The sequence below is a fragment of the Chaetodon auriga genome, chromosome 12 (assembly GCF_051107435.1).
Source record: "Chaetodon auriga isolate fChaAug3 chromosome 12, fChaAug3.hap1, whole genome shotgun sequence".
Lineage (NCBI taxonomy): Eukaryota > Metazoa > Chordata > Actinopteri > Chaetodontiformes > Chaetodontidae > Chaetodon > Chaetodon auriga.
In genome coordinates this window covers 24,471,456-24,495,816 of record NC_135085.1, presented here as the reverse complement: position 1 = coordinate 24,495,816, position 24,361 = coordinate 24,471,456, and the positions used below count along the sequence as shown (strand labels likewise).

At 41.9% G+C, this 24,361-nt stretch overlaps 2 protein-coding genes across 5 annotated transcripts in view; one reads left to right on the top strand and one right to left on the bottom strand.

The window, feature by feature from the left end:
- Positions 1–261: 261 nt before the first annotated feature.
- gtpbp4 (GTP binding protein 4) lies at positions 262–6,435 on the bottom strand. Its single transcript, XM_076745650.1, has 17 exons — positions 6,320–6,435; positions 5,088–5,258; positions 4,851–4,954; positions 4,316–4,452; positions 4,072–4,172; positions 3,846–3,938; positions 3,541–3,732; positions 2,902–2,967; positions 2,697–2,786; positions 2,507–2,617; positions 2,348–2,425; positions 2,195–2,246; positions 1,992–2,092; positions 1,669–1,866; positions 1,353–1,418; positions 1,071–1,214; positions 262–689 (listed from the first exon to the last, which is right to left on the bottom strand). Exons 1-17 carry the CDS (start codon positions 6,365–6,367, stop codon positions 537–539), a joined length of 1,905 nt encoding a protein of 634 aa, XP_076601765.1. The 5' UTR covers positions 6,368–6,435; the 3' UTR covers positions 262–536.
- A 3,417-nt stretch (positions 6,436–9,852) lies between these two features.
- The window catches only part of larp4b (La ribonucleoprotein 4B), a 36,112-nt gene continuing 21,603 nt past the window's right edge, over positions 9,853–24,361 (top strand). For 2 of the 4 annotated variants that reach the window (XM_076745908.1, XM_076745907.1), the window contains exons 1-2: positions 9,904–10,458; positions 14,851–14,984. In XM_076745908.1, the coding sequence (XP_076602023.1) occupies positions 14,904–14,984 (81 nt within the window). In that variant the 5' untranslated portion in view covers positions 9,904–10,458; positions 14,851–14,903. Of the gene's footprint in view, positions 10,459–14,850; positions 14,985–24,361 lie in introns of all 4 variants that reach the window. The other 2 variants (XM_076745910.1, XM_076745909.1) reach the window with 2 other exon arrangements.

The window sequence follows — 24,361 nt, the reverse complement described above, 5'->3', positions numbered from 1 at the left end:
CCAAAGGGATTTCAATTAGGAAATAAAATCAAAATATGTAAATTATGTTGCACATACTGATAACCATTTTACAGGTGTAAAAAAAAAAATGCATGCCAAATTAAATAGTGTTGTCGCCTTGCACGCGTGAAGTTGTTCATGCCAGATCTTATTTGACATGAGGAGTCACTCAAATTAAAAAGCAGTTTAAGCTTTTCGCTAACACTGATATGATAGAAGGTAAAGTGACACACAGCATGGTAAAATCTGTACACGACAGACTGCAGTTTAGTTCAGGTGCATATTTAATTGTCTCTCTTCAAGAATTGTAAAGGAAGTATTATCATCATCATCATCACTTTAAGGTAAGCCCAGCAAGTGTTACATTTATCAGGCTTCTTTTATTGGGCTGCAAAAGAAAAGGTGTTACACAGCCTGACAGGCTGCAGTTTAGTTCAGGTGTACATCTATTAAGCTTATTTGGCAGAAACTATCTCCACACAGAAGCTCTGCTGCCAAAAGAGTGTCCAGATCACAACAGTCCAGAAAAGGCAGTTTTATCTGTGGTCTGCGGTGCCGGACTTCCTCTTGCCGGCCAGCAGGTGTTTGGGTTTGAGGTCGAACACGTGTCTGTCTGCCTCTCCCTTCTTGCCCTGGCGGTTCATGCCTCTCTGGGAGTTCTTCATCATTATCTTTGCCTTCTTCACCATCTGAGGAACAAAGAACATGACATGAGTTCTCTTCAAGTTAACTTTCAGAACCAGGGCCTTCATTAATGCACCGGGGCCTCTTCGCACCATGATGAGCCCTGAACGGCACATCTGGCGTCTGAGGTGGAGTCAGCCCATATTAACCTCAGCAAACAATATTTAGGATCGAGTTTACCGCACATTTCCCTCCTGAAATCCATTTAAATCTTTTGTATGACAAATCTTTACCGTCAGTGTATCCACAGTAAAGACTTCAGCATCAACCAATCAACCAACTTGTGCATTTGACAGAATCACATTTACACACATTCATGTATCACACGTATTTAAACTGCAGTATTGTTTAGTGAATAAAAGCTACATGAAGACACCGTCACGTACCTTTGTATCCCGTAAACCAGACTGGTCTCGTGGTGGACGGGAGGCGCTCTGGCTGCGGGTTTTGGAGGTCGGGGGGGCTGAAGCTTCACGCTTGCGTTTCTTAGTGACGCTTCGGGACCGTCGGGCCTGTTGAACGTAGTGGCTCTGAAAACATAAGGAAAATACCTGCGATGAGTCCCTCTGTGTTGAATTCTTATGTGCAAGAGGACGAAGCCCTGACTAGAATCACGATGCACATTAACACTGCAGTGACGTCATACTGTGGAGAACTGAAGAACTTACATCTTCCTTGTCATTCATGTCCAGACCGAGGTCGGACATCTCCTTCTCCAGCCTCTTTCTTTCAACCTGTAAATATCAAACACACACACACACGCTTAGAGGTGAATTTCAGATGAATTTAATATTTTCTGGGATTTAGGGATCCCCTAAATTTCTCTGTTTCAGGCATGTTTCACATAAACTGTGTCACTGCAGCACTTCTTAAAACGTTCCTGGACGTTTATTATTTGTCACTTATCAGCAGACGTTTGCACCAATTTTGATATGGCAGCGATGAGCTTGAATTGGCCAATAGCGTCACACCGCCGGCTCTCACCTTGGAGGTGGTCCTGGGCATGCGAGGCCCGTGCACGTCCTTTTCTTTTGACTCCATGACCATCAGCTGCTTCTTCTCGCGGATCTGTTTGGCCAGAGCGCGGATCTCCTGCATCTCCTCATCCTCGCTCTCCTCATCGGAGTCGTACTCCCCGGCTCGCTCCTTCAGCTCCTCCTCCTTCTCCAGGTCCTCCAGTTTCTGTGGGAGAGGACATCAAGAGCTCAAGAAGTTTAGTAGACAGAAAGAAATGGCTTTTCTCTACTTTGATCTTCTAAGAAATCAAGGATTCCTCCTTCTTTAAGAGGAGGAGCGCAGAGACTCACCTTCATGATGTCAGGATCAATGTAATCTGCGATGTTGTGGCCCTCCCACACTTCAGGGATCTTATCGTGCTTCTCATCCTCGTTCATCAGATCCCAGTATTCTTAAAAACCAAACAAACCACATCAGAGGTGCAGACAGAAGCATTTTACTTTCTACATCTTCACGGAGGCAGCTGGATGGCTGACATGAAAGCGCTTCTTACTCTGTAGGTCCAGAACGTAGTCATCACCGAGCTCCATCTCCAGATCCCTCTCCTGCAAGATGAGCAACACAGAGTTTCATTACTGTTAGGTGCGTCACACCTCAGTTTGATCAGTCCCTCTGACCTCATGAGGGAAGCGAACATCAGACGTACCAGTTTGCGTTTGGGTGCGTCCACCTCCATCGCCTTCCTGCGCATCAAGGCTCCTTCGGGGATGAACGGAGGCCTCTCCTGGAAGTGACAGATCAAAAAAGTTCAAAATAAAAAACAGCTGACTGGGAAGCAGCGGGGCTCTGACTCAGTTATATTTACCTTCTCATCTCTCTTGGTGGGCATGGCCAGGTGGAGCCGGTTGAGAACATCGTGGACCTTCTTGCCCTTCATCTTGGTCTCGACGCGGCTGGCGAGGAGCCGGTCGCAGGCCTGACAAACACAGAACCGTGAGCCACAACAAGCAATGCGCTGTACTTTGTTCCTCAGAGTGACGTTTGCTGCATCTCACCTCATTTTTAACTTGCATGACTCCCTCCTCGGTCAGGGTGCTGGTCTCAATCACAGAGATTCCCTCAGCAGAGAGGTCTGCAAAGATTTTCTGACAGCAAACAGTCAAAGACGTGAGCGCGACGTCAACATACACCTTCATCATGAGGCGTTCAAAGCCTTTAAGACACTGTAGGCAGATCAGGTCTAAACCGGAAATCACCCACCTGGTTCTCCTCGGACAGCTCATTGATCTTCTTCACGTCACATTTGTTGGCCACGATGATGAGAGGCTGCAGGGAGCAACACACCAGCGTTACTTCCATTACGTGCACTCTAACGTATTACGCTGTCAAACCAAAGCTTTTTCACCTTTTATTGATCTTTGTGGAGACCTGCTGAATACACAGGATACTGTCCAATAACCAAGACACCATGGACCCAAATTAAAGTCATTCTTCTAATTTCAAATTGGCTTCTAACGAATAAGATTCTGGGAAAATGTCCTGTTGTGCTTCAGTTTCTCTCAGTTTCTTTGCTGCTCATATGTCCAATCCAAGTGTATCATTTGCCAAAAACTGCGAACTTTCAGTTTGCTGATGGAAAGATTGAGAATATTTAGATTTTTCTTTACTGTACTTTAGAGTATCTTTGTTCTGTCACAAAGTGGCAAAGCAGAACTCATCTTTGCATTCTTGTAAAACGGGCGGCGACGGAATCGCCGTCCATCGACATATCTTCTAACTTGCCTCGTTTTGGACTCTCCTCACAGGTCGACATGAAGAGTTCGCAGTTTTCTGACATCATTATCACTCGATGCGTAATGCAGCTGTGTAAAAACAGCTGTGAGATGACTGACGGCTGACCTTGTTGGCGAAAAGTGGCCGGATGTTGTTGAAGAGCTCCAGCTGCTCCTGCAGGGTGTGACCACACTGCTCAGACACGTCCATGACGTAAAGAACCGCCGCTCGCAGGTGAGCCAGAGCCGTGATGGCCTGCATCTCGATGGTGTTCCTCTCCTCCAGGGGGTGGTCCAGGATACCGGGGGTGTCCACCACCTACACACACAGTTACATGGCATACTAAGGGAAACGCTGATGTCTGCACACTTCTGCACCTTTATGATGGCATCACAGAAGGCAGCGTTCCAGTCAGCGCTGCAGCATCTTACCTGCCAGCGGAGATACCTGTAGTCCATGTGACCCACAAACAGAGACTTGGTGGTGAAAGCGTAGGGCTGGACATCCACATCTGCTCTGGTCACCTGACAAGGAAGACAGTTACACCATGTTAAGTGCACCTGTAAAGGGAAGCCGAGGCGCTGAAACACCTTGAAACTGATAGATCTCAGATTCATACACGGCTGCTACCCGACTGTTTCACACAGAGCTGTTTACCTTGTTGATGAAACTGGACTTGCCGACGTTGGGGTAACCACACAGCAGCAGGGTCCTCGTGTTGGGGTCAATGGTGGGCAAACGGGACAGATGCTGGCGCACTGTTGAAGGAGGACAACAAGGAGATGAGATACTTCACACATACATACATTTGACCAATATGAAGCCAACCAGTAATTCTTTCAGTCTCAGAAGCAGATTTATGTTTCTGTATTTCAGCCACTGGACGCTGAGCCTCCGTCACCTTGTTCCAGGTACTCCAGACTTGACTTCTGTCGCTTCAGGATGGTGCACATACGACCCAGAGCGGCTCTCTTCAGCTGTTTACACCGATACAGAGAATCTCCATACTTCATCAGACGCACATAGTCTTTGGCAACGCTGGGGGGATTAAAAAAAACAAAAACAAAAGATGTTCCTTCACTCCTTTTGTTCTTAAAATTCAACACACGGCAGTGACTGCTGTCATTATAACTGCCTTCACTACTCCCCGCTCCTAACTGGTCTGGCTTCCAGCTGCCAGGTTCAACTGATTCTCAGTCACGTTTTGTGGATTTGAACTTGTGGTTTTGCTCACGAGAAAAAGATGTCATGTCTGCTGATGAAAATGTATGTTCATGCAGCAGGAAATATCATATACAAGTTTACACTCTGAGGGAAATGGAGGCTTACACTTGCTGTAAACTGAAAATTCACCAACTCACAGTTTTCTCCTGCAAAGACACAGTAAATGTGTCAACAACAGCAATAAGCTACAAGAAGAGTTTAGACAAACTTACTTATCGATCAAATTCTTGGCGATGTTTATTTGTCCCAAAGCCAACTTATAATGGTCTTTGTCATACAGCACGTTCATCAGATCAGCATAGAAAGGATGGATGTCCTACAGGAAAACAACAAAAATTTCACAAACTGACCGCAGACATCAGGGACAACGCCCTGTTATCAGTGTCAGACAAAAGGAAACAAAGGTTATTCAAACTATAGAAGAGACTCTTCAGAGCATCTTGACTTACGTCGAGCTTGGGGAAGTCGGTGAGGATCTGTGTGAGGCGGTCATGGTAGTTCTGCTGGGTGAACTTCACCTTTCGCATGTAAAAATGTCGGATGCGGTGGATCTGGTAATGCTTGTGTATCACTGTGGGTGTCTTCCTTTGTGTTTTGGATAAAGTGATGTCGATGAAATCCTGCAGAGAGGGGAACAGTGTGCGGGTCAGGGTTTTAGAGAACATTGAGACATTTCTCCTTTCAAAAAACGCCTTTCATTTCCAGTTTATTTTCACGACAACATGATATAGATATTTCTGTTTGCGTAACTCAAATAAATATTAATTACTTATCATCTGCTATGTTGTTGTACTTGCCTTGGGTAGTATTGCTTGACTAAGTCTTTACATCATTGCTAAATGTACTGTCCTGACATTTGTATTTCAGCGTTATCAGTACTGTAGCATGTACTGGAACAACTACTTCACATGTATTCACAAAAATGTCATTTCCTATATTCCCACCCAGAAAAATCGCATGTGAACTGCTGTCCTAGGGACTCCTGCCAATCTTCCATTAAGAAATCGTTCAGTTTAATATATATGAGCATCTAGGCAAAAGCAGACACTTAGTAACAACGTTTTCTATTAATTAAGACAATAATCTGTGTCCTCTTGTCAATTCGGCATCCATCTAATACACATAACAAGCCTCTTTGTCGAGAGAGCCCAACTTTTGTGACTTGATCCTAAAGTACGGCTCACAAATACAACACGGCATTTAAATGGACAAACACTGAGTAACAGGAGGGAAGCACGAGTTTAGCTTGTTTTAATATGTGCTGCTTGATGTACGCCGTGAAAACCTGTTTGGACCGCATATCCTTTCTGACTGGAGTCTTAAACTTCTAGATTTTCGAACGGAGTTTGGTGTGGAACATATCTGGACTCGTGTAAAATGTCAGCAGTCATTTACTGAAGAGGAAAAACTATTTATCTGCTAATACCTGTCAGACACAACGGTTGGCCGATTCTTCTCATGTTTCTTTTTTTTTCCCCCACCAACACTATCAGTTATAACTATGTAGAGTACGTGCACATTGATAGAAATCTGCTGCTGTGTCTTTACACCAGATCAGCACGTGTTTATCTTCGCAGCAGTCCCACCATTTTTTCTGTCTTCTTCTGTCTCTAAACGCTGAATAACGACACCAACGAAACGACAGGCGTTTAAAACGCTCACGACAGAGAACAAAACTCACCTTGGAGGTGGGAACCACCATAATCTTCTTGAAATTATAAAGTGCCATTTTGTCGCGACACGTTGTAGTCCGCTGACGGCACGGGGAAAAGAAGGATCCTCGTTCCGCCAGAACCGGAAAAGACACCGAAATCACTGGTGAGGTTTTTCTGCGCAGCGCCCCCTACGTCCAAATACAGACATAGCAGGGGAAAATACAATACTTATGTTAACTGTTTCTATCTCATTTTTTTTTTAATTTTCCATTTCTAGAAAAAGGCTATCGTGCAGTAGATTATCATAATTATTTTTGTTTTTATTTTCAAACTTTCAGCCACTTCTAAAGATGTGATAGAGAAATACTGATCCAGCTATATGGTCATTTTGAAATATGTAATGTGACGTGCTTTTTAACTGTGCTGCATCATACAGAGAGGTAGTTCTGCTATTTAGTCTAACCTAACTGAATAGAATAGGGGAGGGACAAAATAATGGGATCACCTGTCAATAGAACTCCAACAAGAAACTACAGCATCCAAAATGATCATCAGAATTGGTTTTATTGGCCAAGTATGTGTGCACATATGAGGAATCTGATACCAGTTTAAATATCATACGATTCAATCAACACCTCTATGAAGCAGCTTCAGCAAAAACAGAACATTATAACTTTCATGAAGACAGGATTTACTCAAGAACTTTTGTATTAGGCTGTATTAGTTTGAGCTGGGTGTACCTATAAACTGGCAACATAGGCTACATAGCCTTGTGTGACAACTATGACAAAGTCCAGGAAAAGAAAGGTATTCAGAATAGAATAATAGGAAGTGATTTAAACTTTTCAGCGTGAAATGAATAACTGGAAATTATACAGGCTGTGCTTTAAAAGAAGCTTTAGAAAGCTACTGCAAATTAAACAGAAAGCAAATGTTTTCCTAAAATTTATTAGTACTACTTTATTAATTTAATGTTCGTGATTTTCCTTTGTCAGTTGTGAGTTTTCTCTTTCCTTTACATTTATAGAGAATTTGTACATGGGCATACATTCTTCACAGTTTAAGTGACCACTGGCCCTCATAGGCTGATCAGAATACTTTACAGGGGCTTTTTAATTCATGCTTGATAATAGTTATTTCAAATTTAGCACATATTAGGACAAAATAATGGCTATGCTTATCTAGGAGTGGCCAAAAAGTAAGATCTGTATGATGTCTTGCTCGCTTTACAGGGAGTCTTCAGGACACAGCAACAAGAAATTCAAGCCATCTAGCTTTTAAAGGAATAGTTTTTGGAAGCTCTATGGAACAGAGGAATGAGATGTATCAGACTTTAAATACACAAATAATTTTTTCAATCATTAACAAAGTATTCGGATTCTGACACATCCGGTGTTGGTTCCGGTCGTTTCATGGCATTTGTTGACAACACGAAAATCATAAAGAATCACCAGAGTTTTAACATAAAACGGGGATTAAAATTAAATTCGTTATGTTGTTGGGAAACACACCTCCCAACCCGGAACTAACTCCACTCCATATCTGTTGTGATCCGCGATGATCGAGATATAGCCAATCAGCGGTCGTCTGTCTCTTTAGATCACACCCACTCCCGCCGATCACGAGTGGGTCCGCGTGCGCCCACTGCCAATCTAGACCAATCAGGACGGCCCGCTGCGAAAGCGAGGGCGGAGAAGGAGGGGCGGGAGCTCGAGCTCTGTGTGACAGCTCCGGGTTCAGTGCTGCACTAGAGAGAGGAAACACGCGAAGAGGTCTCACTCTGCTAGCCTGAGAGCAGCTCATCTCTGAGGGCAGTTCATCTCTGCCACCTGTTAGGCTAACTCTCCACATTCTGGGTTAATCGATATCTACTACAGTATTATCTAGTAACAAATGAGCGAGTCGCTATTTCAGCCTGTTTTTTCTGCACTCTGCAAAACTGATGGGAGCCGTAGCTGCTATATGCTTACAAAATAAAGACCGTTGAGGTTGAAAAATACTCAGAACAGTAAGTAGGTACTTTTTTATTGTATATAGAATGAACATGCTTATTTTACATTTTCAAGAGGGCTAATGAAAGAATCCCTTAATAATAAAATACATTATTGACCAAGTTAAACCAAAGCTAATCTTGAAAAACACCCTTTGCAAATTTCTTTTTTCTAGATATTTTTAAATGCATGCCTAATTCGACAGGCTTGCTGACTGAAGAGAGATGACAGGAGGAGACGCGCACAGGTCCCTGGACATGACCTGGGGAGGTTGCATTGAACCTCCACTGGTTACTTCCTGATGGCAGGTGAGAAGAAGCAGCTGGTGAAATCATGTGTTTCAGAGAATATCATGGCAGTCTACACTTTGTCCAATAAAGAAGTGAAAAGTGACTAAGCACTTGAGTGAAATCTACTTTACTGGAGTATTTATGCTATTTTACACTGTATTTTACTTCACTATATTTCAGAGGCAAATGTTATAAAACTCAATGTGACAGCTCTTCTCTGTAGATTAAAATCTTACAAAATATAAGGCTGTTTAATGGATTACACTGCTCATCAGAATAAACTGCAACCAGCTAAAACACTTAAACACAGCTTATATGTTAATGCATCTCTAATAAACATGATATAAGCTTCACTGTGTTTACCTGTCAAATTCAGATTATTTGTCATAATAAGTACTGTCCAGTCTGTGAGGGCAGTTTTATAATGTCTTCTGTGACTCTGGAGGAGCTGCCTAAAGCCCAACAAAATAACCCTGGTGAAGTCATGATCTCAGTTTGGATTTTAGGCTTCAAATTTATAACAGAGAGCCAATGAAGGGTCCAATGACAGACTGTAAGTCTGAAGTTTAGGATCCAGGGTTTTTTGTGGTGTAACTCTATAAACATCAGGATATTTCAGCCTCTGCTCTTTTGGTTTGGACCATTATTTTATAATTTGTTTTTCACAAGCCCCCAACATAATGGAGGCCCAATTCTAAATTGCTGGAGTAACCCTTTAAGCAAAGGATCTGACTTATTCTTTAACCAGTTGTCCTCAGGCCAACAAATATTTAGTACAGAGACGAAGACTAGAACATGCAGTTTATAGTGGGAGGAAACTTGGAAAATTAAAACATGGTGAAAATTGAATGTTTTATACTCTGTATCAACCAAAGTACCAAGTTGCATCATAATTTTGTGGGGCAGCACCACTACAGGCTGCCTCTTGATCGTTCAGCTGGTCCTCTCGTTGCATCTCAACAAATGATGCCCTTTCTGTACAGAGTTTAGCTCATCCAGCTCTTTTTGCACAGGAAAAGTTTGGTGAATAAATGGAGCAGAACGCCCACTGCATTCCTAATTCCCATCCTGATTTTGTCATTGTATCGTCAATTCACGCTGACTATGCACCTGTGATTTCAACTACCTCATGACATTTGGTGAGATTGTACATGTTAAATTTTTGTCTACAGCACCTCTGAATTCGCAGTTCATAAAGTGCAATGGCTGTTTGAAATCGCTATAAAGGGAACTTTGGGAAACCGGCGGACTGGTCTGTTTGACCATCAATTATTCTATAGACGATCTTTGTGCTGCACACGAAAGGGAAAGGAAACGGCGACTTCTCCATTCCAAACCCCCCTCCTCTCTCATCTTTAGCTGTAACGAGTGTTTGATCGATCGGAAGCTTTGAGACGAGTAACGTTTATTCCTCGGGTTTAGGGTTTCTTGGTTGTTTTCTGACTTCCCCTTCCGTAGAGCCTGCTGTTGACCGTGAGGAATTTGCTTCGCGTGAATTTGCCGGCGCCAGATTTATCGAGCCCGACTGAACAAAGTTGATAGGCAAGCTAGCTAGCTAGCCACCTAGCTAACTCTTAGCTAGCTTACTTGCTAACTAGCTTGCAGTGCTGGTCGGGGGAGACCATTTTTGCAGACAGTTTTGGGGGCGTCGTTTTGTCATTGCCCTGCAACTGGCCGCGGCTATTTCCCCTGAAATCGGAAGACTATTTGCGGCGAGGTTTAGAGCGGTAAGCCGGTTGTTCCTAGCTAGCGTGCTCGATATAGCCTGCTAGCTAATACCCTGCGTATTTAGCCTGGAAGCCAATTCAAGGCCTCAGTCCAACATCACCATCAGCTGCCACTAACACCATAGTATTTGCATTGCCGTGCAGTGAGAGTTGACAGGTGAGTAAGAAACTGTTTTCAAACTTATTATTTGCCAATGTGGACATGGGAGTAACAAATACACGGCTAGACGCTGTCATATCGCTGCTCTGTGAAGTCGCGTTGTGCGCTAACTAAATATTAGCTTGATTCAAAACGATGGGGGGGTTGGGGAATCCGCGAAATCACGCCGGAGGTCGCCATCTTTCATTGGATGCTGCTGCAAGCCAGCTAACTATGGCTGTTACTTTGTAGCCAGAGTCAACTTTAGAAGACAGCGTTATGGTCTGTTAACGGCTGAAACGCCTCAGTTTTTGTTCATTTATTACCAAAGTTCAGCCTGCACTGAACTCTTACGAAGTGTGCCGATTGCTCAGTGACGGAGTGTCGCCGTGCATGGCCCTTGGCATGGGCAAGGCATGTGAGCTGCAGTCTCTCTCGCCTGTGTCAGCTACTAAATACGCCTGCATTGCGTCTTTAGTAGAAGTTGCAGTGTTTGGCTAGTCAAGTTGATCCAGACAAGCGCATCTGAAGTGTGCGGTAGTATGCTTGGATGGAGATAAACACTGGTTCAGCATTCCCCACGGGGACATGTAAGATGCCAAGTGACCATCCTCCACCAGCGGTAACCCACCGACTAAAAATAAACTCATTGGCCCCCTGTTGCATTTTTCACCGGTGGGTTTGAACCTCGGCCTTATTATGGAACAACAGAGTCCCATTTTGGTTGTAAATCACCTCTTGTGATCATGCAGGGTGGAAACAAGGCAGTGGAGGAGGGAGGAGGACTGAGCAAAGCGTGTGTTTTGGTTCAGGCCTCGTCTAGACGTTATGATTGACTCACTGCATCTGTAGAGGAGATGACATGCACTGTGACCGGGGTCAGTCTTTTTATGGGATGTATCAGGTCAAACTGCATTGCAAACGTTGTAGCAGGTCTTGTGATTGCCCTCTGCCCTGTATCACGGAAATACAGAGACTTGGTCACTTACAGAACAGTTATTTATTTATTTATTTATTTAATTTTTCAAAACTGCTGCAGCATTGATTGTGTGTTTGTGAAAAGCGTCGACTCAAACAGTTTAAAATGACAACGTGTGTGTTTTAAGCTGAACTGTAAGAAAAGGGGATATAATTCCTCATGAAGTGAAAAGAATTGTAAACAAACTATTGAATTCACACACCTTGTCTGTGAAAGTCGCAGTATGTCGTTTTCTAAACACAACAGACTGTCAGGATTTGCGGCAGAGTCGGCTGCGTTTGGCGAAGTTCAGATCAGTTGCTCTGCATGAGGGCTTTTTGGCGAAGGAGGCCTCTTTGCCAACTGGGCTTTTGAATGACACAGAAATGGAAGCCCTAAACCTCCATGTGAATGCTGCAAAACCACAGAAAGGGATTTATTTGAAAGACTGCTTCAGCCTGCTAATCACACCATTTGCTGTGCCATGATGTGGCTGAAGAAACACACTGAAGTTAACTGTAGATTTCATTTTGCAAACAGGTTTAAAGACCACCGTTCAGAGAAGTAAATCACACAACAGCTGATTTGATAGCTGACTATAATTGATGGAGGGTTGTGTTTAGCCCCATTCATTGCAGTGCATGACACAAACACACATACACACACGTCGTGTATGGGAATCAGTATGTGTATCAAAGGTCACCAGCTTTACAGCCATGCCATTCTTTTTCTGCTTTGTATGCAAACACAGCGAGGGCCCGTGTCAGAGACAGGCACCCAATTGTTGGGGTGGATTATCACTGCTTTACAAATGGCTCCAATGGGACAGAAAAGAAGGTGTTTCCAGTGATGTTTGCACTCTGTGGGGTCCTCCTCCCTTTTTTTTCCTCTGTAAATGTGTAATGTCGAGGTCAGATGTGGTGGAAGTGATCAACCAGTGACACTGCTGGTGCTGAAATCAAACCAAAGCGGCCTTAGAGATGAAAGAATGATGTTGAAAACTTGATCCACACACCAGGGCTGCACCATTTATCACCCACTGATACAGAAAATTAGAGAGTGCAGACACATCTCACTACAGGGAGTACACTACGCTCCCTGAAGTCTGTCTGCTGAAGCAGTGACGCGACTGACTGACACAAACTGAATGAATTATGATTTTCAGTTAAACCCCTTTTCTTAAATCTCAAAGCCACTTGTTACAGGCTCCTGACTGGATCTACAAGAAGCAATTATGTTGTATCCACTGATTATTTTCTTTATTTTGGTGTGTAAATTGTCAGAAAATTGTTAAAAAATCCCATCACAAGCTGACATTTTTAAATTTCTTATTTTTTTCAACCTACAGTCCAGAACTAAAGTTACTCAGTAAATATTCAACACACAAAAAGTTGAAACCAGTTAGTTTTCATATTCTTTCTTAAAAAACTAGTGACAATTATGTAAATGCTTATCATACTGATAGGCATTTGTCATTTTTGGAATTTCATAGAGTAAAAGAATAATTATTTATTTTTTGAAGCAGAAATTGGGCCTGACTGTCCATTGCACCCCTAATGATCGCATATTATGTTCTTTAATGGATTAAATATTATTTTCTACGCTCTTAGCAATGTGTGGGTCATGACCACCTCAAGATGAATTTTCATAAGTATCTCAATGAACTTTTGTTTTTTATTACATAAAATCTGATATAAGAAATCTGGAGTTCGTTTTCTTGAGTTTTCAAATGTGCAAAAAATTAAATACAAACTTTGAATTTCTGATTTTAAAAATACAATTTTGTACACAAACACTGCGTTTAATCAGTTGTTGTCCTTTTTAAGAAATGCTTTGAGGATCGATGACATATTCAGAACCTCATTTGCGATTCCTCCCCGTTTTTAATTTGACGTTGTATGATGTGAAGCTTGTTCTGAGCTCACTTGGCTTCAAGAGGACCTCATTTACCGTAATCCAGTGAACAGTAACCTCAGGCAACAGGAAATGCAACATATTTTAGATGCATGAGGACATTTAGTCCAAATGAAAATGATTTTGACGCTGACAGTTGAGGCTGTTTGGTTGGTTGTTCCCTTTGAAGGTTTTAAAATCTGTTAAACCTGTCTAACCAATGCACAAGCTTGACAACAGCAGACATCAAACTATTGTCAGTTATTGATCCTTTAAACGTCGACCCCTTCTCTCTCCCTGTGGCTTGCAGGTAGAATCAGACCAATATGTCAGCACGAGTTGACAGCTGATTTGTCACATTTCATGGCCATGTTGGTTTGATCGTTGTCTTATTTTACAATATTACTTATGTGTTTTGACAAGAGTTGCTAGACTGCTGCTAAATTGGACATTAAGCTTAAATTTAGCCCTTTGAGCCAGAATGTATTTGTCACTTTTGTCAGGGTCTTAAATCGTTACCTGCCAAGTCCCAGAACAATTTATGTTTGGATATACCACCTGAAGTTAAAGTCAGTGTGGCAGCATTCATAGTTTTCAGTGATATTGAAGCAACATGGACGCCAATCTAAACAAACAATGTGACTGCATGGGCTGAGACTGGCATCAGATCATGGTGTTTTTAGTTACTTCCTAATACACAGAGCACCCGGAAAGGTGCGTTTGATTTATTGTTCCCACCCTGATGTCGTCCCATCCCATCCACAATGTTGTTTGCATCAGGCAAGGATGGACGCAACAGCAGTAATGAAGACGACGACGATGATGATGGCGATGGCATCCCTCCTGTACTGTACTTTACTTTGTGTGTGAGTGACATTTCACTGAAATGTCGTAATAAATTTTTAAACAATGGAAAACAGGAGACATTTTCATTTTGTGACTGCTGGCCCAGTAAAAGTCTAGTGTGGCCATGTGGGCCAGCGGGGGAAAGATTTCGTGTTGGACGCTGTCTCAAAGCTTCTACCTGTTCTGTGGTAATTGACGTCCTGATCAGTATTTGAATGCTGTGTTGGTTGGGGTTTTTGTTTGTGTGTGTTTTGCGTTGACTGCACTGGAAAAGAGGCCACACAGTATTCTGTACAGCAGTAGTGGTGGTAATTTGTTTGTTTTGTCCGTTTTGACCTGTTTTGCCGAACCTGTAGATCTCGTCATCTAACTGCTCTCCTGTCTAGCAGGACTGCAGTGGAAATAAGCGTTCGGCTCTATTGTGTTTTAATGCTCAACAGTTTGAATTTTGTCTGGACTGTGATTGTTTTTCAGTTCAGACTGAGTGTGAAACATGCTGGGTCACGTGTGTGCCAAAAAACACATTTAGTCTAATTAGTTGTCTCAGTTGGTTCCGCGTTTCTTTTTAAAGAACGGCTTTTACAAAGTAACTATCGGACACTGCCCCCTGGCCTTTTTCGTCTTACACGTGTAACAACTGATATTATGACACAGTTATGTGATAAACAGCCATGCTTCAATCTAACTTGTTTGTCCCCTCTGCCCCCCTGTAGCTTACTTGGTGACACAGAGACTTCTCCCTGAGGAGCCAAGAAGCAGACGGCTCATGACTTCTGACCAGGACACGAAAGTTGTAGCTGAACCACAGGTGCAGCAAGTACAAGAGGCAAAAGAGAACTCTCATTTGGTGAGTTTTCCTTTCAGAGACATGCTTTCGCTTTTCAGTGACCATGAAAATCCCCAGAATGTCCTGAAGTTTGGTGTTTAGTTAGAGAAACCTATTGGAGGAATAATCAGGTGATATTAACCTCTGAAAGAGATAGCTGAGTTTGTCGTCCATAAGAACAGTATTATCAACAAATAAACATTTGTAGTACTGGAGTTTTCTCCATTAATATGGATAAAATCCTTTATTTTTTTTACAGTGGAGTTTATAGAAAATCAATCGAGAAACTTTTTATGGATAATATCAGCAGGCAGGAGCGTGCGTCTGTGTGGCCAATCCAGCAAATGATATCAGAGCTGCAGCTAACGATTAATTTGACATTTATTTTCTCAATTAATTATGATTAAAAATGATTTTAACAATCAAGAAATTAGCAACATTTTTGCCAGTTATTTTCCTGTAAATTGAACCATTGTTCTAAAATTAAATGAAAAATCAAGATTAATTAAAAAAAACTGTACAAAAGTCCAATATAACCATAAAGCCGTTTGAGGATTTGCAGCATTCCACACAATGGTCTTATTCACCCCGGGAACTTAAAAGTATGTGTACCACAGTATGAATATTATGGAAAAATCTCTTGACAGTTGACCAGTGAATATATTCGTACAGTGTACGTCGTATTGCCAGCCTCTGTATGCTGTCATGCATGTATGTTGTTTATACAGGTTCTGGGGAAAATATTTTCTAGCCTTTTCTTTGTCAAGTTGACTTCCTTGATGGACTGCGTGTTTGTCAAGTCATCGACATTTTGCTTTTTGTAGCCAGACAAACGAGTGTCTGTCTTTGTGTGTTTTTATCGCAGCCGTTCGCTGGATGGATGATTGTGTTGCATCAGAATGACAGATGATTTTTAGCTGTTGTCGTATTAAGCTCGTCGTGAGCAGTTGACGCTCTTATCAAGACTAAAGTAAAGAGATATACAGTGAAATGGGACCAGAGGCTTGTAACTGGAGCCGTTTGAGTGTGTGTGGTTGTGTGTTGGCACGTCATGTAAAGGAATGCTGTGTGGCTCCAGCAGATGTTTAGTGGTCACTATTTTTAAGCATTGAAGTTTACATGCAAATGTACATACAGTGTTGTCCAGAATTTTTCATAAGTGCTGACTGGACATTAAAAGATTTCCGGCCAGCTGCTTTTTAATTTTTCACGCCATGTCATGTGACTTTTAGCTCGGCGGCTCAGTGTGCAGCCCCTCCTGATGTCCAGTGTACGCCGAAGAGCGCCGGAGAGACACTGATATACAAACACAGAGTTTCTCATACTTAAACATACGCGTTCATTTATTTGTGACTTCCTGCCACAGTATCAACATTACCTGCCGCATGGAGCGTGCTCGGCCCTCTCGTTCTCTGCTACAAACACACGACAGTTTTAGCTTGACTTTAGTTTAACTTGGGTGGGCCGCCAAAGTATATTTGGCGACCCATTTTAGCGTTGTTTATTTTCATTTTTTCATCCATGTGAGAGAACCCCCTCCCTGCTTGATTAACTCAGTGGACTGTCTCCCCTCGCTCTACCCCTCTTGTCCACTGACAATGGCCCATGTGAGGGAGAGAGAGAGACGGCCGGACGGAGAGAGACAGAGACTTTCTGTGGTATACGTCCTTCTGTAAATGCACTCATTGTAGTGCGACCTCTCCTGTTTAATGCAGGCCTACTTATGCCGTTGTTTTATAAAAGCTTGTAGTATGCGTTGGACATTGTATGCACTATGAAAACGCAGCTTGTCATTAGGAATTTAAGATCTTGTCATCTGTCTAACAAGGACCATAAATAAGCATTAAGCTTTATTGTTGACAGTTTTAGTTTTATGTCACGACTGGGTGTTTCCAGTCTTGTTTTTACATTTATTATTCTCAAATCCATCTAGAAAAACTGTTTGCACGTAAAATCTGTAGCTTTCTGAGGGTGAACCTAAATGAACATTAGAGTTTCAGTTCCTAGCAGCATATTTAGCAGTATGACAGGCAACAGTGAAGTGTAGAAGATGCAGATTGATTATGTTTGAAGTCAAAGCATAAGAACATTTTGTTGATGAGTGGCTGGAGTCTCATCATTTTTATGCCAACCACCTAGATTTTTAGAAAAAGTCCTCCAAGTCGTAGTCACTTCCCTTCCAAACTGGCTGATTGATTCAGAGCATCATACCAGCCACAGCCTGCTTTTGACTGGCGTTGATTTCCCACACTGATTATGCATAATAGAGAAGTGCTTTATAAAGAAACACGTGGCAGAAAAAGAAGCAACTCTTGTAACTAAATAACCATGACCTGTTTTTATTTCTCTCTTTTCATAAGTCTATAGTAGCATGACAGTTTTTTCCTTGTTGGAGCGTGAAGGCCAGGACTGAAAATAGAGTGATACAGCAGCATAAGCTCACCTCAGAAAGAGTGTTGGAACTGAAAAATAAGATGTTGAGTTCCTGTCGTCACACTGAGTTAGCCTCTGTGTTGATATTGCAGTTTTGATATGTTTTAGCAGCTCCTTCATCGCTCTTCACATGGTGTTGACAGACTGTTTGTGCCATGCGCTTGTTTTTATCCGTTGTTCCACACATCGTGGTTCTTTAAAGCAGTTTTTGACCAAGAGGTTTATTTTGAGGCTGCGGCTGATTTTCTTGATAGATCGTTCTATAAAATGTCAGAATAGAGTCAAAGCTATGCATCACATTTTTCCAGAGACAAAGTCCACGTCCTGAAATTGCATGTTTTGTCTAACCAACAGTCCAAAACTCCCAAAATATTCTATTTACAATGATTAAAACCAGACAGAAGCAGAAAACCGTCACATTAGTGAAGCTCGAACCATCAAATGATCATTTTTCCTTGACTAATAACTAATTACTAATAACTAATCATAAGTTAAAAAGCATTGTCCGTTAATTTTCTCTAAACTGACTCATCTAATAGTTTCAGCACTCAGAAGAGACTGAATAGAAATGTGAAAAAATTGTGTAGCGTTGACGCTGGTAAACCAACAGAAACAGTAAGGTAAAGTCCAGTCGAGGTTAAAACTGTTTCACGACACATGCCACATTAAGAAAAGTCCAAAACACACGGTGCTGTTCGTCTTGCTCTCAAGACCTAGACGTAGAATTACCTCCAAACAGCGGAGCTCTAACACTTCGTCTACGCCTCTATTAGTGTGTTTCCCTCATAATGCAGGGGTGGCTGCCACAGTTAATCACAGGTCGTCCATGAAGCTGTCTGTGTGTAGTAAGCAGAGAGTGTTAGACTTTTTTTAGTCGTATTTAGGTTTATGACGAAAGATTTGAGTTTACCAGTTGAACTTGAGTCCAGGACCAGGAGTAACAGAAGGTTATTATAAATGGCAGATTCTGAAGGGACCGCTCTGCAAGACAAAACTCACATTACACATGGAGATGGCCTGAGCTGTCACTGGCCACTTGTACTGAAGAACAGTGGTTCCCAACCTTTCTCCTAAAGGGACCACTTAAGGTAAACTGACAGTACTTCATATTATATTCAATGCATAACAATAACAGTACGGAAAAACAGAGTAACTGCAGGTAGTTTGTGTATAAGAAGTGATTTGGATGAATTGGATCAGATTTTGAAATCGAACATCAAGGAAGAGCAGGAAAACGTTCTTCTTTCAGAATGACAGCAGTCGGTTTTTTTGTTAGAAGAGGCGACGCAGCAGAGAGCGAAACATGAGCCTGACCCAACTTTTGCTTAGCTTTTAAATTCTAATAGATGCAGCTGAGTTTTTCTTATTGTTAGTGCTGCTTCAAAATAGGTCTGAATATCACTTACAGGCATTTATGTTTCACTTGAACAGAGCTCATATGAAAACATGAGTGCATCATGGGAAGGAGCCTCGGCGCCGCATAAACCCAAAACACAAATCTCTGGGTCGTCACTAGTTTGCACCCCTGATTTTGGAGACTGTCAGATATTAGCTTGTCAAGTCTTTTCCACACATCGCACCTGCCAGATAAATCGCGGTGAAATGACTTCCAGTTTCATTCTCTGGCCTCACGTCATTGCTGAGAATGAATGTGCAACACATGGAGCATCTTGAATGTTAATCTATCGTCTCTGTTTGTGATGGGTGTGTCTGGAATGTGTAAAAGGTCACCATGAGTGTTAATCAGACATTTGCCATCACTTAACCCCAAGTCAATAGTTTGAATTATGTTAATAGAGAAACATCCAGCAGAGTTTTTGTAATTATTATTTTGGAAATTCTTTTTTTATCAGGACCTGTGTGGGCAGGTAAACTGAAAGAGTGCCTGGTGAGACCAGTTTTTACCTGTGAAAGCACAGTTGACACGGTAATTAGCACCCAAATTAGCAACCGCTCAGTACTCAGTCATCAGGTTGACTTTTGAGACTTTGGAGGTGGGGATGGAATTGAAAGTGGCTGGTGTCCCCTCTCCTGTTTTTAATGTAACATAGCTACGCTGACGTTGGTTGCTTTGTAATGTTAGCTGGTGAAACAATGTGTAAATGTCAATTCAGTCATTTTAGCTGGCAGATCAGCCCTATTAGTGGCTGAATTAGCTGACATTACACACTCAGGACAGTCTTTTGCTACATTAGCTTGCTAGCAATTTGTCTACATTTGCAAACAAGCTTATGTTAGTTAGCATTACCTGGCTAAAACCACAGTATATTTCACATGCTTTGCACTAATGTTAGCTTTGACTTTGGAGTTCGTGTTGGACTGTGTTGTGGTGGGAGCCAGTCGTTTTTTGACGTTAGCGAACTCCATTTCTAGGCTAAAGTTGTCTCGCACTGCGGACAGTTGGTGTTGAAGGGAAGCAGAAGAGAGGCACTCGGCAGCATGCATAATGTCACATCTTTTGAATTTTAGCAGAAAGCCCATCCTGACTCCTCTCCATGGGAATCTGTCCACAGGCTACCATCGCCAACCAAGAAAGTCAAGGAAGGTCTCATTTTTTTAAGTTATGCTACAATCCATTCACATACTGGCAGCACATAGCGATTAATACACATGAATAGCTTCACTTTCTTACGTATTGCACATTTAAGTGTGTGTAAGTAAGTAAAAATAAATTGAACTGTATATGAATGTTTGGGAGCCTGTTTGATATATAGCCGTTATTTGTTTTGTTTTGATCATCCCATGTTCAGAGAAAGTGTATGGTGGTAGAGAGAAACAGACATTTTATTTGATTTCACGGACATTTCTAAATATTGTTTCAATGTTCACGCACAGTAGTGAGTGACGGTGTAGTTTATCTCCCAAACAAATCTGTGACTGCACTGTTTTAGCTGAACTGGAAACTTGTGAATCAGTATATGACATGATCGATGCTTGGCTGCTCATCTGTGTGAGTAAGAACAGCACATCGCCAGAAAAAGCACAAGAATGCAAAGGCTGTTAAAGCCTTAGCACCCAATGGATGCATTTACATAATACATTGCAGTTTCTTCAGTGTATTTCCATTCATTCATGAGTGTTCTTTGGAATTCTTTAAAAAATGGTTATTGTATCTTGAGAGGCACATACACAATTTTTTTCCCTAAAATTACACTTTTTCCATGTGTCAAAAATACCCAGGTCATTGTGTGTACATCCATGCTAACAGTGTGAATAGGAACTGCTAGTAGTGAATGCAGAGTTTTTGAGGCTCAGAGTTACTGAAAAGTGAACACCTTTGCACCTTCCAGTTGAAAATTGAAAACGCATTTTCATAAAAAGAGTCCTGTAACATGTATAGTACCACTGACATACTAAATTATGTCATTTCTGAGTGTCCAAACCTATCCTGGGAAGCAAATATGATTTGTCTAGCTATAAAATGCAGTGACTGTGCCAAAAGCCTGTGAATTCAGGAAGTAGAAATGGAGCCAAAACATCCGAGGGTTCAAAGCGTACCGTAAGGGAGAAGCACTAAGGTGATTATACCTGTGTGTTTTTTTTTCTCACAGACCTCCCTGTGGAGGTAATCCTGCATGCCATCCCACAGACTCAGTTCATTTGCACAGTCTGTATGGCTTATGATTCTGCCACAGTGCTACTCAACCCTGCAGGTTTGAGTGATGGTAGCACATGTGACACTTTTGCAAAGACTGTCAGGGCTAAATGCGGTCACCACGGTGGGATATTACACCAGCCTCCAGCCAAATTGTGGTAAACTCTGGCTGTGATGAGTAAACTGGCCACCTCTACCAGCCACTTAATCAACTGTTTTTTGTTTTTTTCTGGTTCTTTCCTATATAAAAAAAGACATAGCTGGTTAGACTGAGGGTGGGTGGTGAGCTGCAGTAGCTGTGTAAACCAGATTAAAAACAGAAGTTTCTTATTGCTTGCCCCAGCGGTGTCATGCTGTCTCCCTGGACAGTGTTCGGCCACTCTTCTGGCGTGCTGTCTGGGTGGCTGGTTTTCCTGGCTGGTGGCGTCACACGGCTCTTGGTTTGGATTGAAAATCAGTTTTACTTTTGCAGCTTTTGGCTCCAGCACCATGGCTGGAGGAAGAAAGTGTCGAGGCTCCAAGTCACTCCCTGTTTTGGTGGCAGTTATGAGTCCAGTGCATGCTTCAGCCCCTTAAATCATTCTTCTTCAGATTCTTCAGAGATCATGCTTCGTTGTGTTTTTAGAGGAAAATCTTTCTTGGTCATACATAAACTTAACACTCTTTCTAGAAGTGATGACAATATAGTATAGTCTGGTGAAGTATGGCTGCTGCTTCAGTGTAGAGGAAAAGCAGGAAATTGAAATGAGACAGTGAAACTGTGCCTTGTCACAAGCAAGCGCAGGGATGTGTCTTCACGTTTCCCTGATGGGTTTCAATCAACCTCTTCCAGTAGGAAAGAATGTGGAACCAAGGAAATGGGTAAGAAATAAGTGGATGGGCTTCAGGCAAAAAAAAAAAAAAAAAAAGAGTTCTTTTTCCTGAGAGCTCCAGATTTAGGAAATGGAAAGAGCCCAGTGTCTTTTTTCCACTGTCATTTACACATGCTCAAGATTGGAAAGAAGATAAGCAGTGAAAGGTAAGGGACAAACCCCCCTGACTGAGTCCAGTGGGCTAATGCTTCGGGCTGTATGTCTCATTACAAGCTGGGATTAGTGGTGGGAAAAGCAGTCAGAGAACCAAAATACTGTTTCCAGGGTTGAACACACATAGTTCAGGATGTCAAGGTTCCTGAGCAAAGTCTGAGAGATATAATAGAAAATTGCTCCCCCACACTTAGTCAAATTTAAAGTCATAAAATGCTGAAGAAGTCTGCACAGAAGTTGCATTTCATTCCAGGTTATCTTTGAAAAAGCACATTTTATTTACTCAAAGCTTTGTCACTTTGCAGGCTGCCCTGCGGCTGTCAGTCTACTTCACACTGAACACAGGCCAAAATCTTGAGTAAACTTCCAAAATGTGCAACGTATTGAAGCTATAAAACAGTGGAGGGAGCACAGGGAATACAACTGAAACTTAAACCCATGTACCAATTGTCAGTAATTTCCTCAGAATTTATAGAGCAGAGTGTGACGCTCACACACTCCGACTGCACACTTATGTCTGCATGACAGTGGAACAGGATTAAAATGGCACAGGTGTTCATTATGGAGAATGTAACTCGGCAATATTGGAACATTTCATTTAACTAAGAGCACCTCGTATTCTTGAAATAAAAATGGCAAAATAATATTTTTACAGACTCATAAGAGTGTATTAATTTTGACGTTTTCTTGGAAAACAATACAATTACCTGTATGTGTAATTATATTTCTTTCATGTAAATAATCAAAATCTAGTTTAGCGCCAAATCAAACTGGTTCCATGCTAGTATAAGCCATGCTGTGCTACTGAACCTTTGTGTTTTCCACCTCATTCCTTATTCACACACTTAAACACACACACAGACAGCGTGATACACCATATGCCTTCCACATATGTGTTAGAAGCCAACCAGAAATTGAACTTGAGCTATTTATAGCCCTGTGTGTGAAGTCAGATAATTTATGGACAAAAGCTGGAAAGAAAGGACAACTCCAACTGGGATCTGATCCTCACCCCATTTGGGAGTTGAGTTAAAGAGCATCTGCAGGTATAGAAATGCTTCAGAAATAATCACAAATATTGGGGCAGAAACAAAATGCAGAGTTTCATTCTTAGGAAGTGGTGTAGCTCTGAAAAACCAGCGGAAAATTGTATATTCAAAATAGTTAGTAATTCAGTTAAAGAACAGCTCACCGTCTCCCCATGCAGCGGCTAACGCTAGCTCAGAAACTTTACATGGCTAATTATTGTACAGTGCCAGCGTCTAGTACAAAGGACTACTTGACATGACACACGAGTTTAACCTTTCACAGCACAGATGGTGTGAAAGATTTACAGTGTTGAAAGTCAGACATGGTGCCTTTTTTTGAGAATTGTGATGTTAAAATCACGTAGCAGGTAAAGTTTACAGTATGCTGACATGCCGAAAAATCAAAGTCCAATGAAGCGCATCTCTTAAATTCTTAAATTTGGGAAATTTTACTGGTTTCTTTGTTCTAACCTAGTCCCATCTGTGGATGTCAGCAATGGTATTCTCAACTCATGACGCATCTAAGACGAAAACCATGATAACTCATTTTTAGAGAATTTACCTGGAAACATTAATTTGGATGGCAGAGATTTGTAAAAGGAAAACAGTATCATGATGCGATTCTACCAAAAGTTTCATTTCATTTCACTTCATTCGTTCAGCCTGTTGGTGTGAGCTGATTTCTGTTAGCCTGATCCCAGTGGAGTTGTAATGTCTGTAAGTCGACACACAGCAGCATCGATCTCACACATACCTGTTGACAATCTATTGTTGACATCTATTTGTTCGTGGGTGCAGATGGGTAGCTTACGAGCTTTGTAGAAAGATGATGTTCCCATTTGTAATCCTGCATACAAAGCTCTGATTGGTCCATTGTTTCTCCATGTAGGGCAGACGGCTGTCAGCGAGCACACAGACCTGTTTTTATTCGTGAATAATTCACTCTGGAACGAGGCCACTCCTGGGCGTTTTTAAAACTGAAGGGTCTTGTTTTATCTACATATGATGTAGATTGCTGATAACTTTGTCTTCCAGTGGAGTTTGTCACAAAAGGAGACAGTCGGGTTGAATGCCATCTTGCATTCAGACGCACTGAATCGGTAATCCTTCATTGCCTTGAACCACTTCTGCCAATGCTATATTAGGCTAATGGTGTCCGAAACGATGCTTGGAATGAAGCATTTTACAGTAGTTGCGATGCATTTGAGTGCTCCACACTCATCTGGCCTGCTGTTCCCTTCAGCTCTGTAGCTGTCAGAGGGAAGATGAGCCTACGGTCTGCAGACAGACAGATAAGTCCAAATTCAGCTGTTTTTG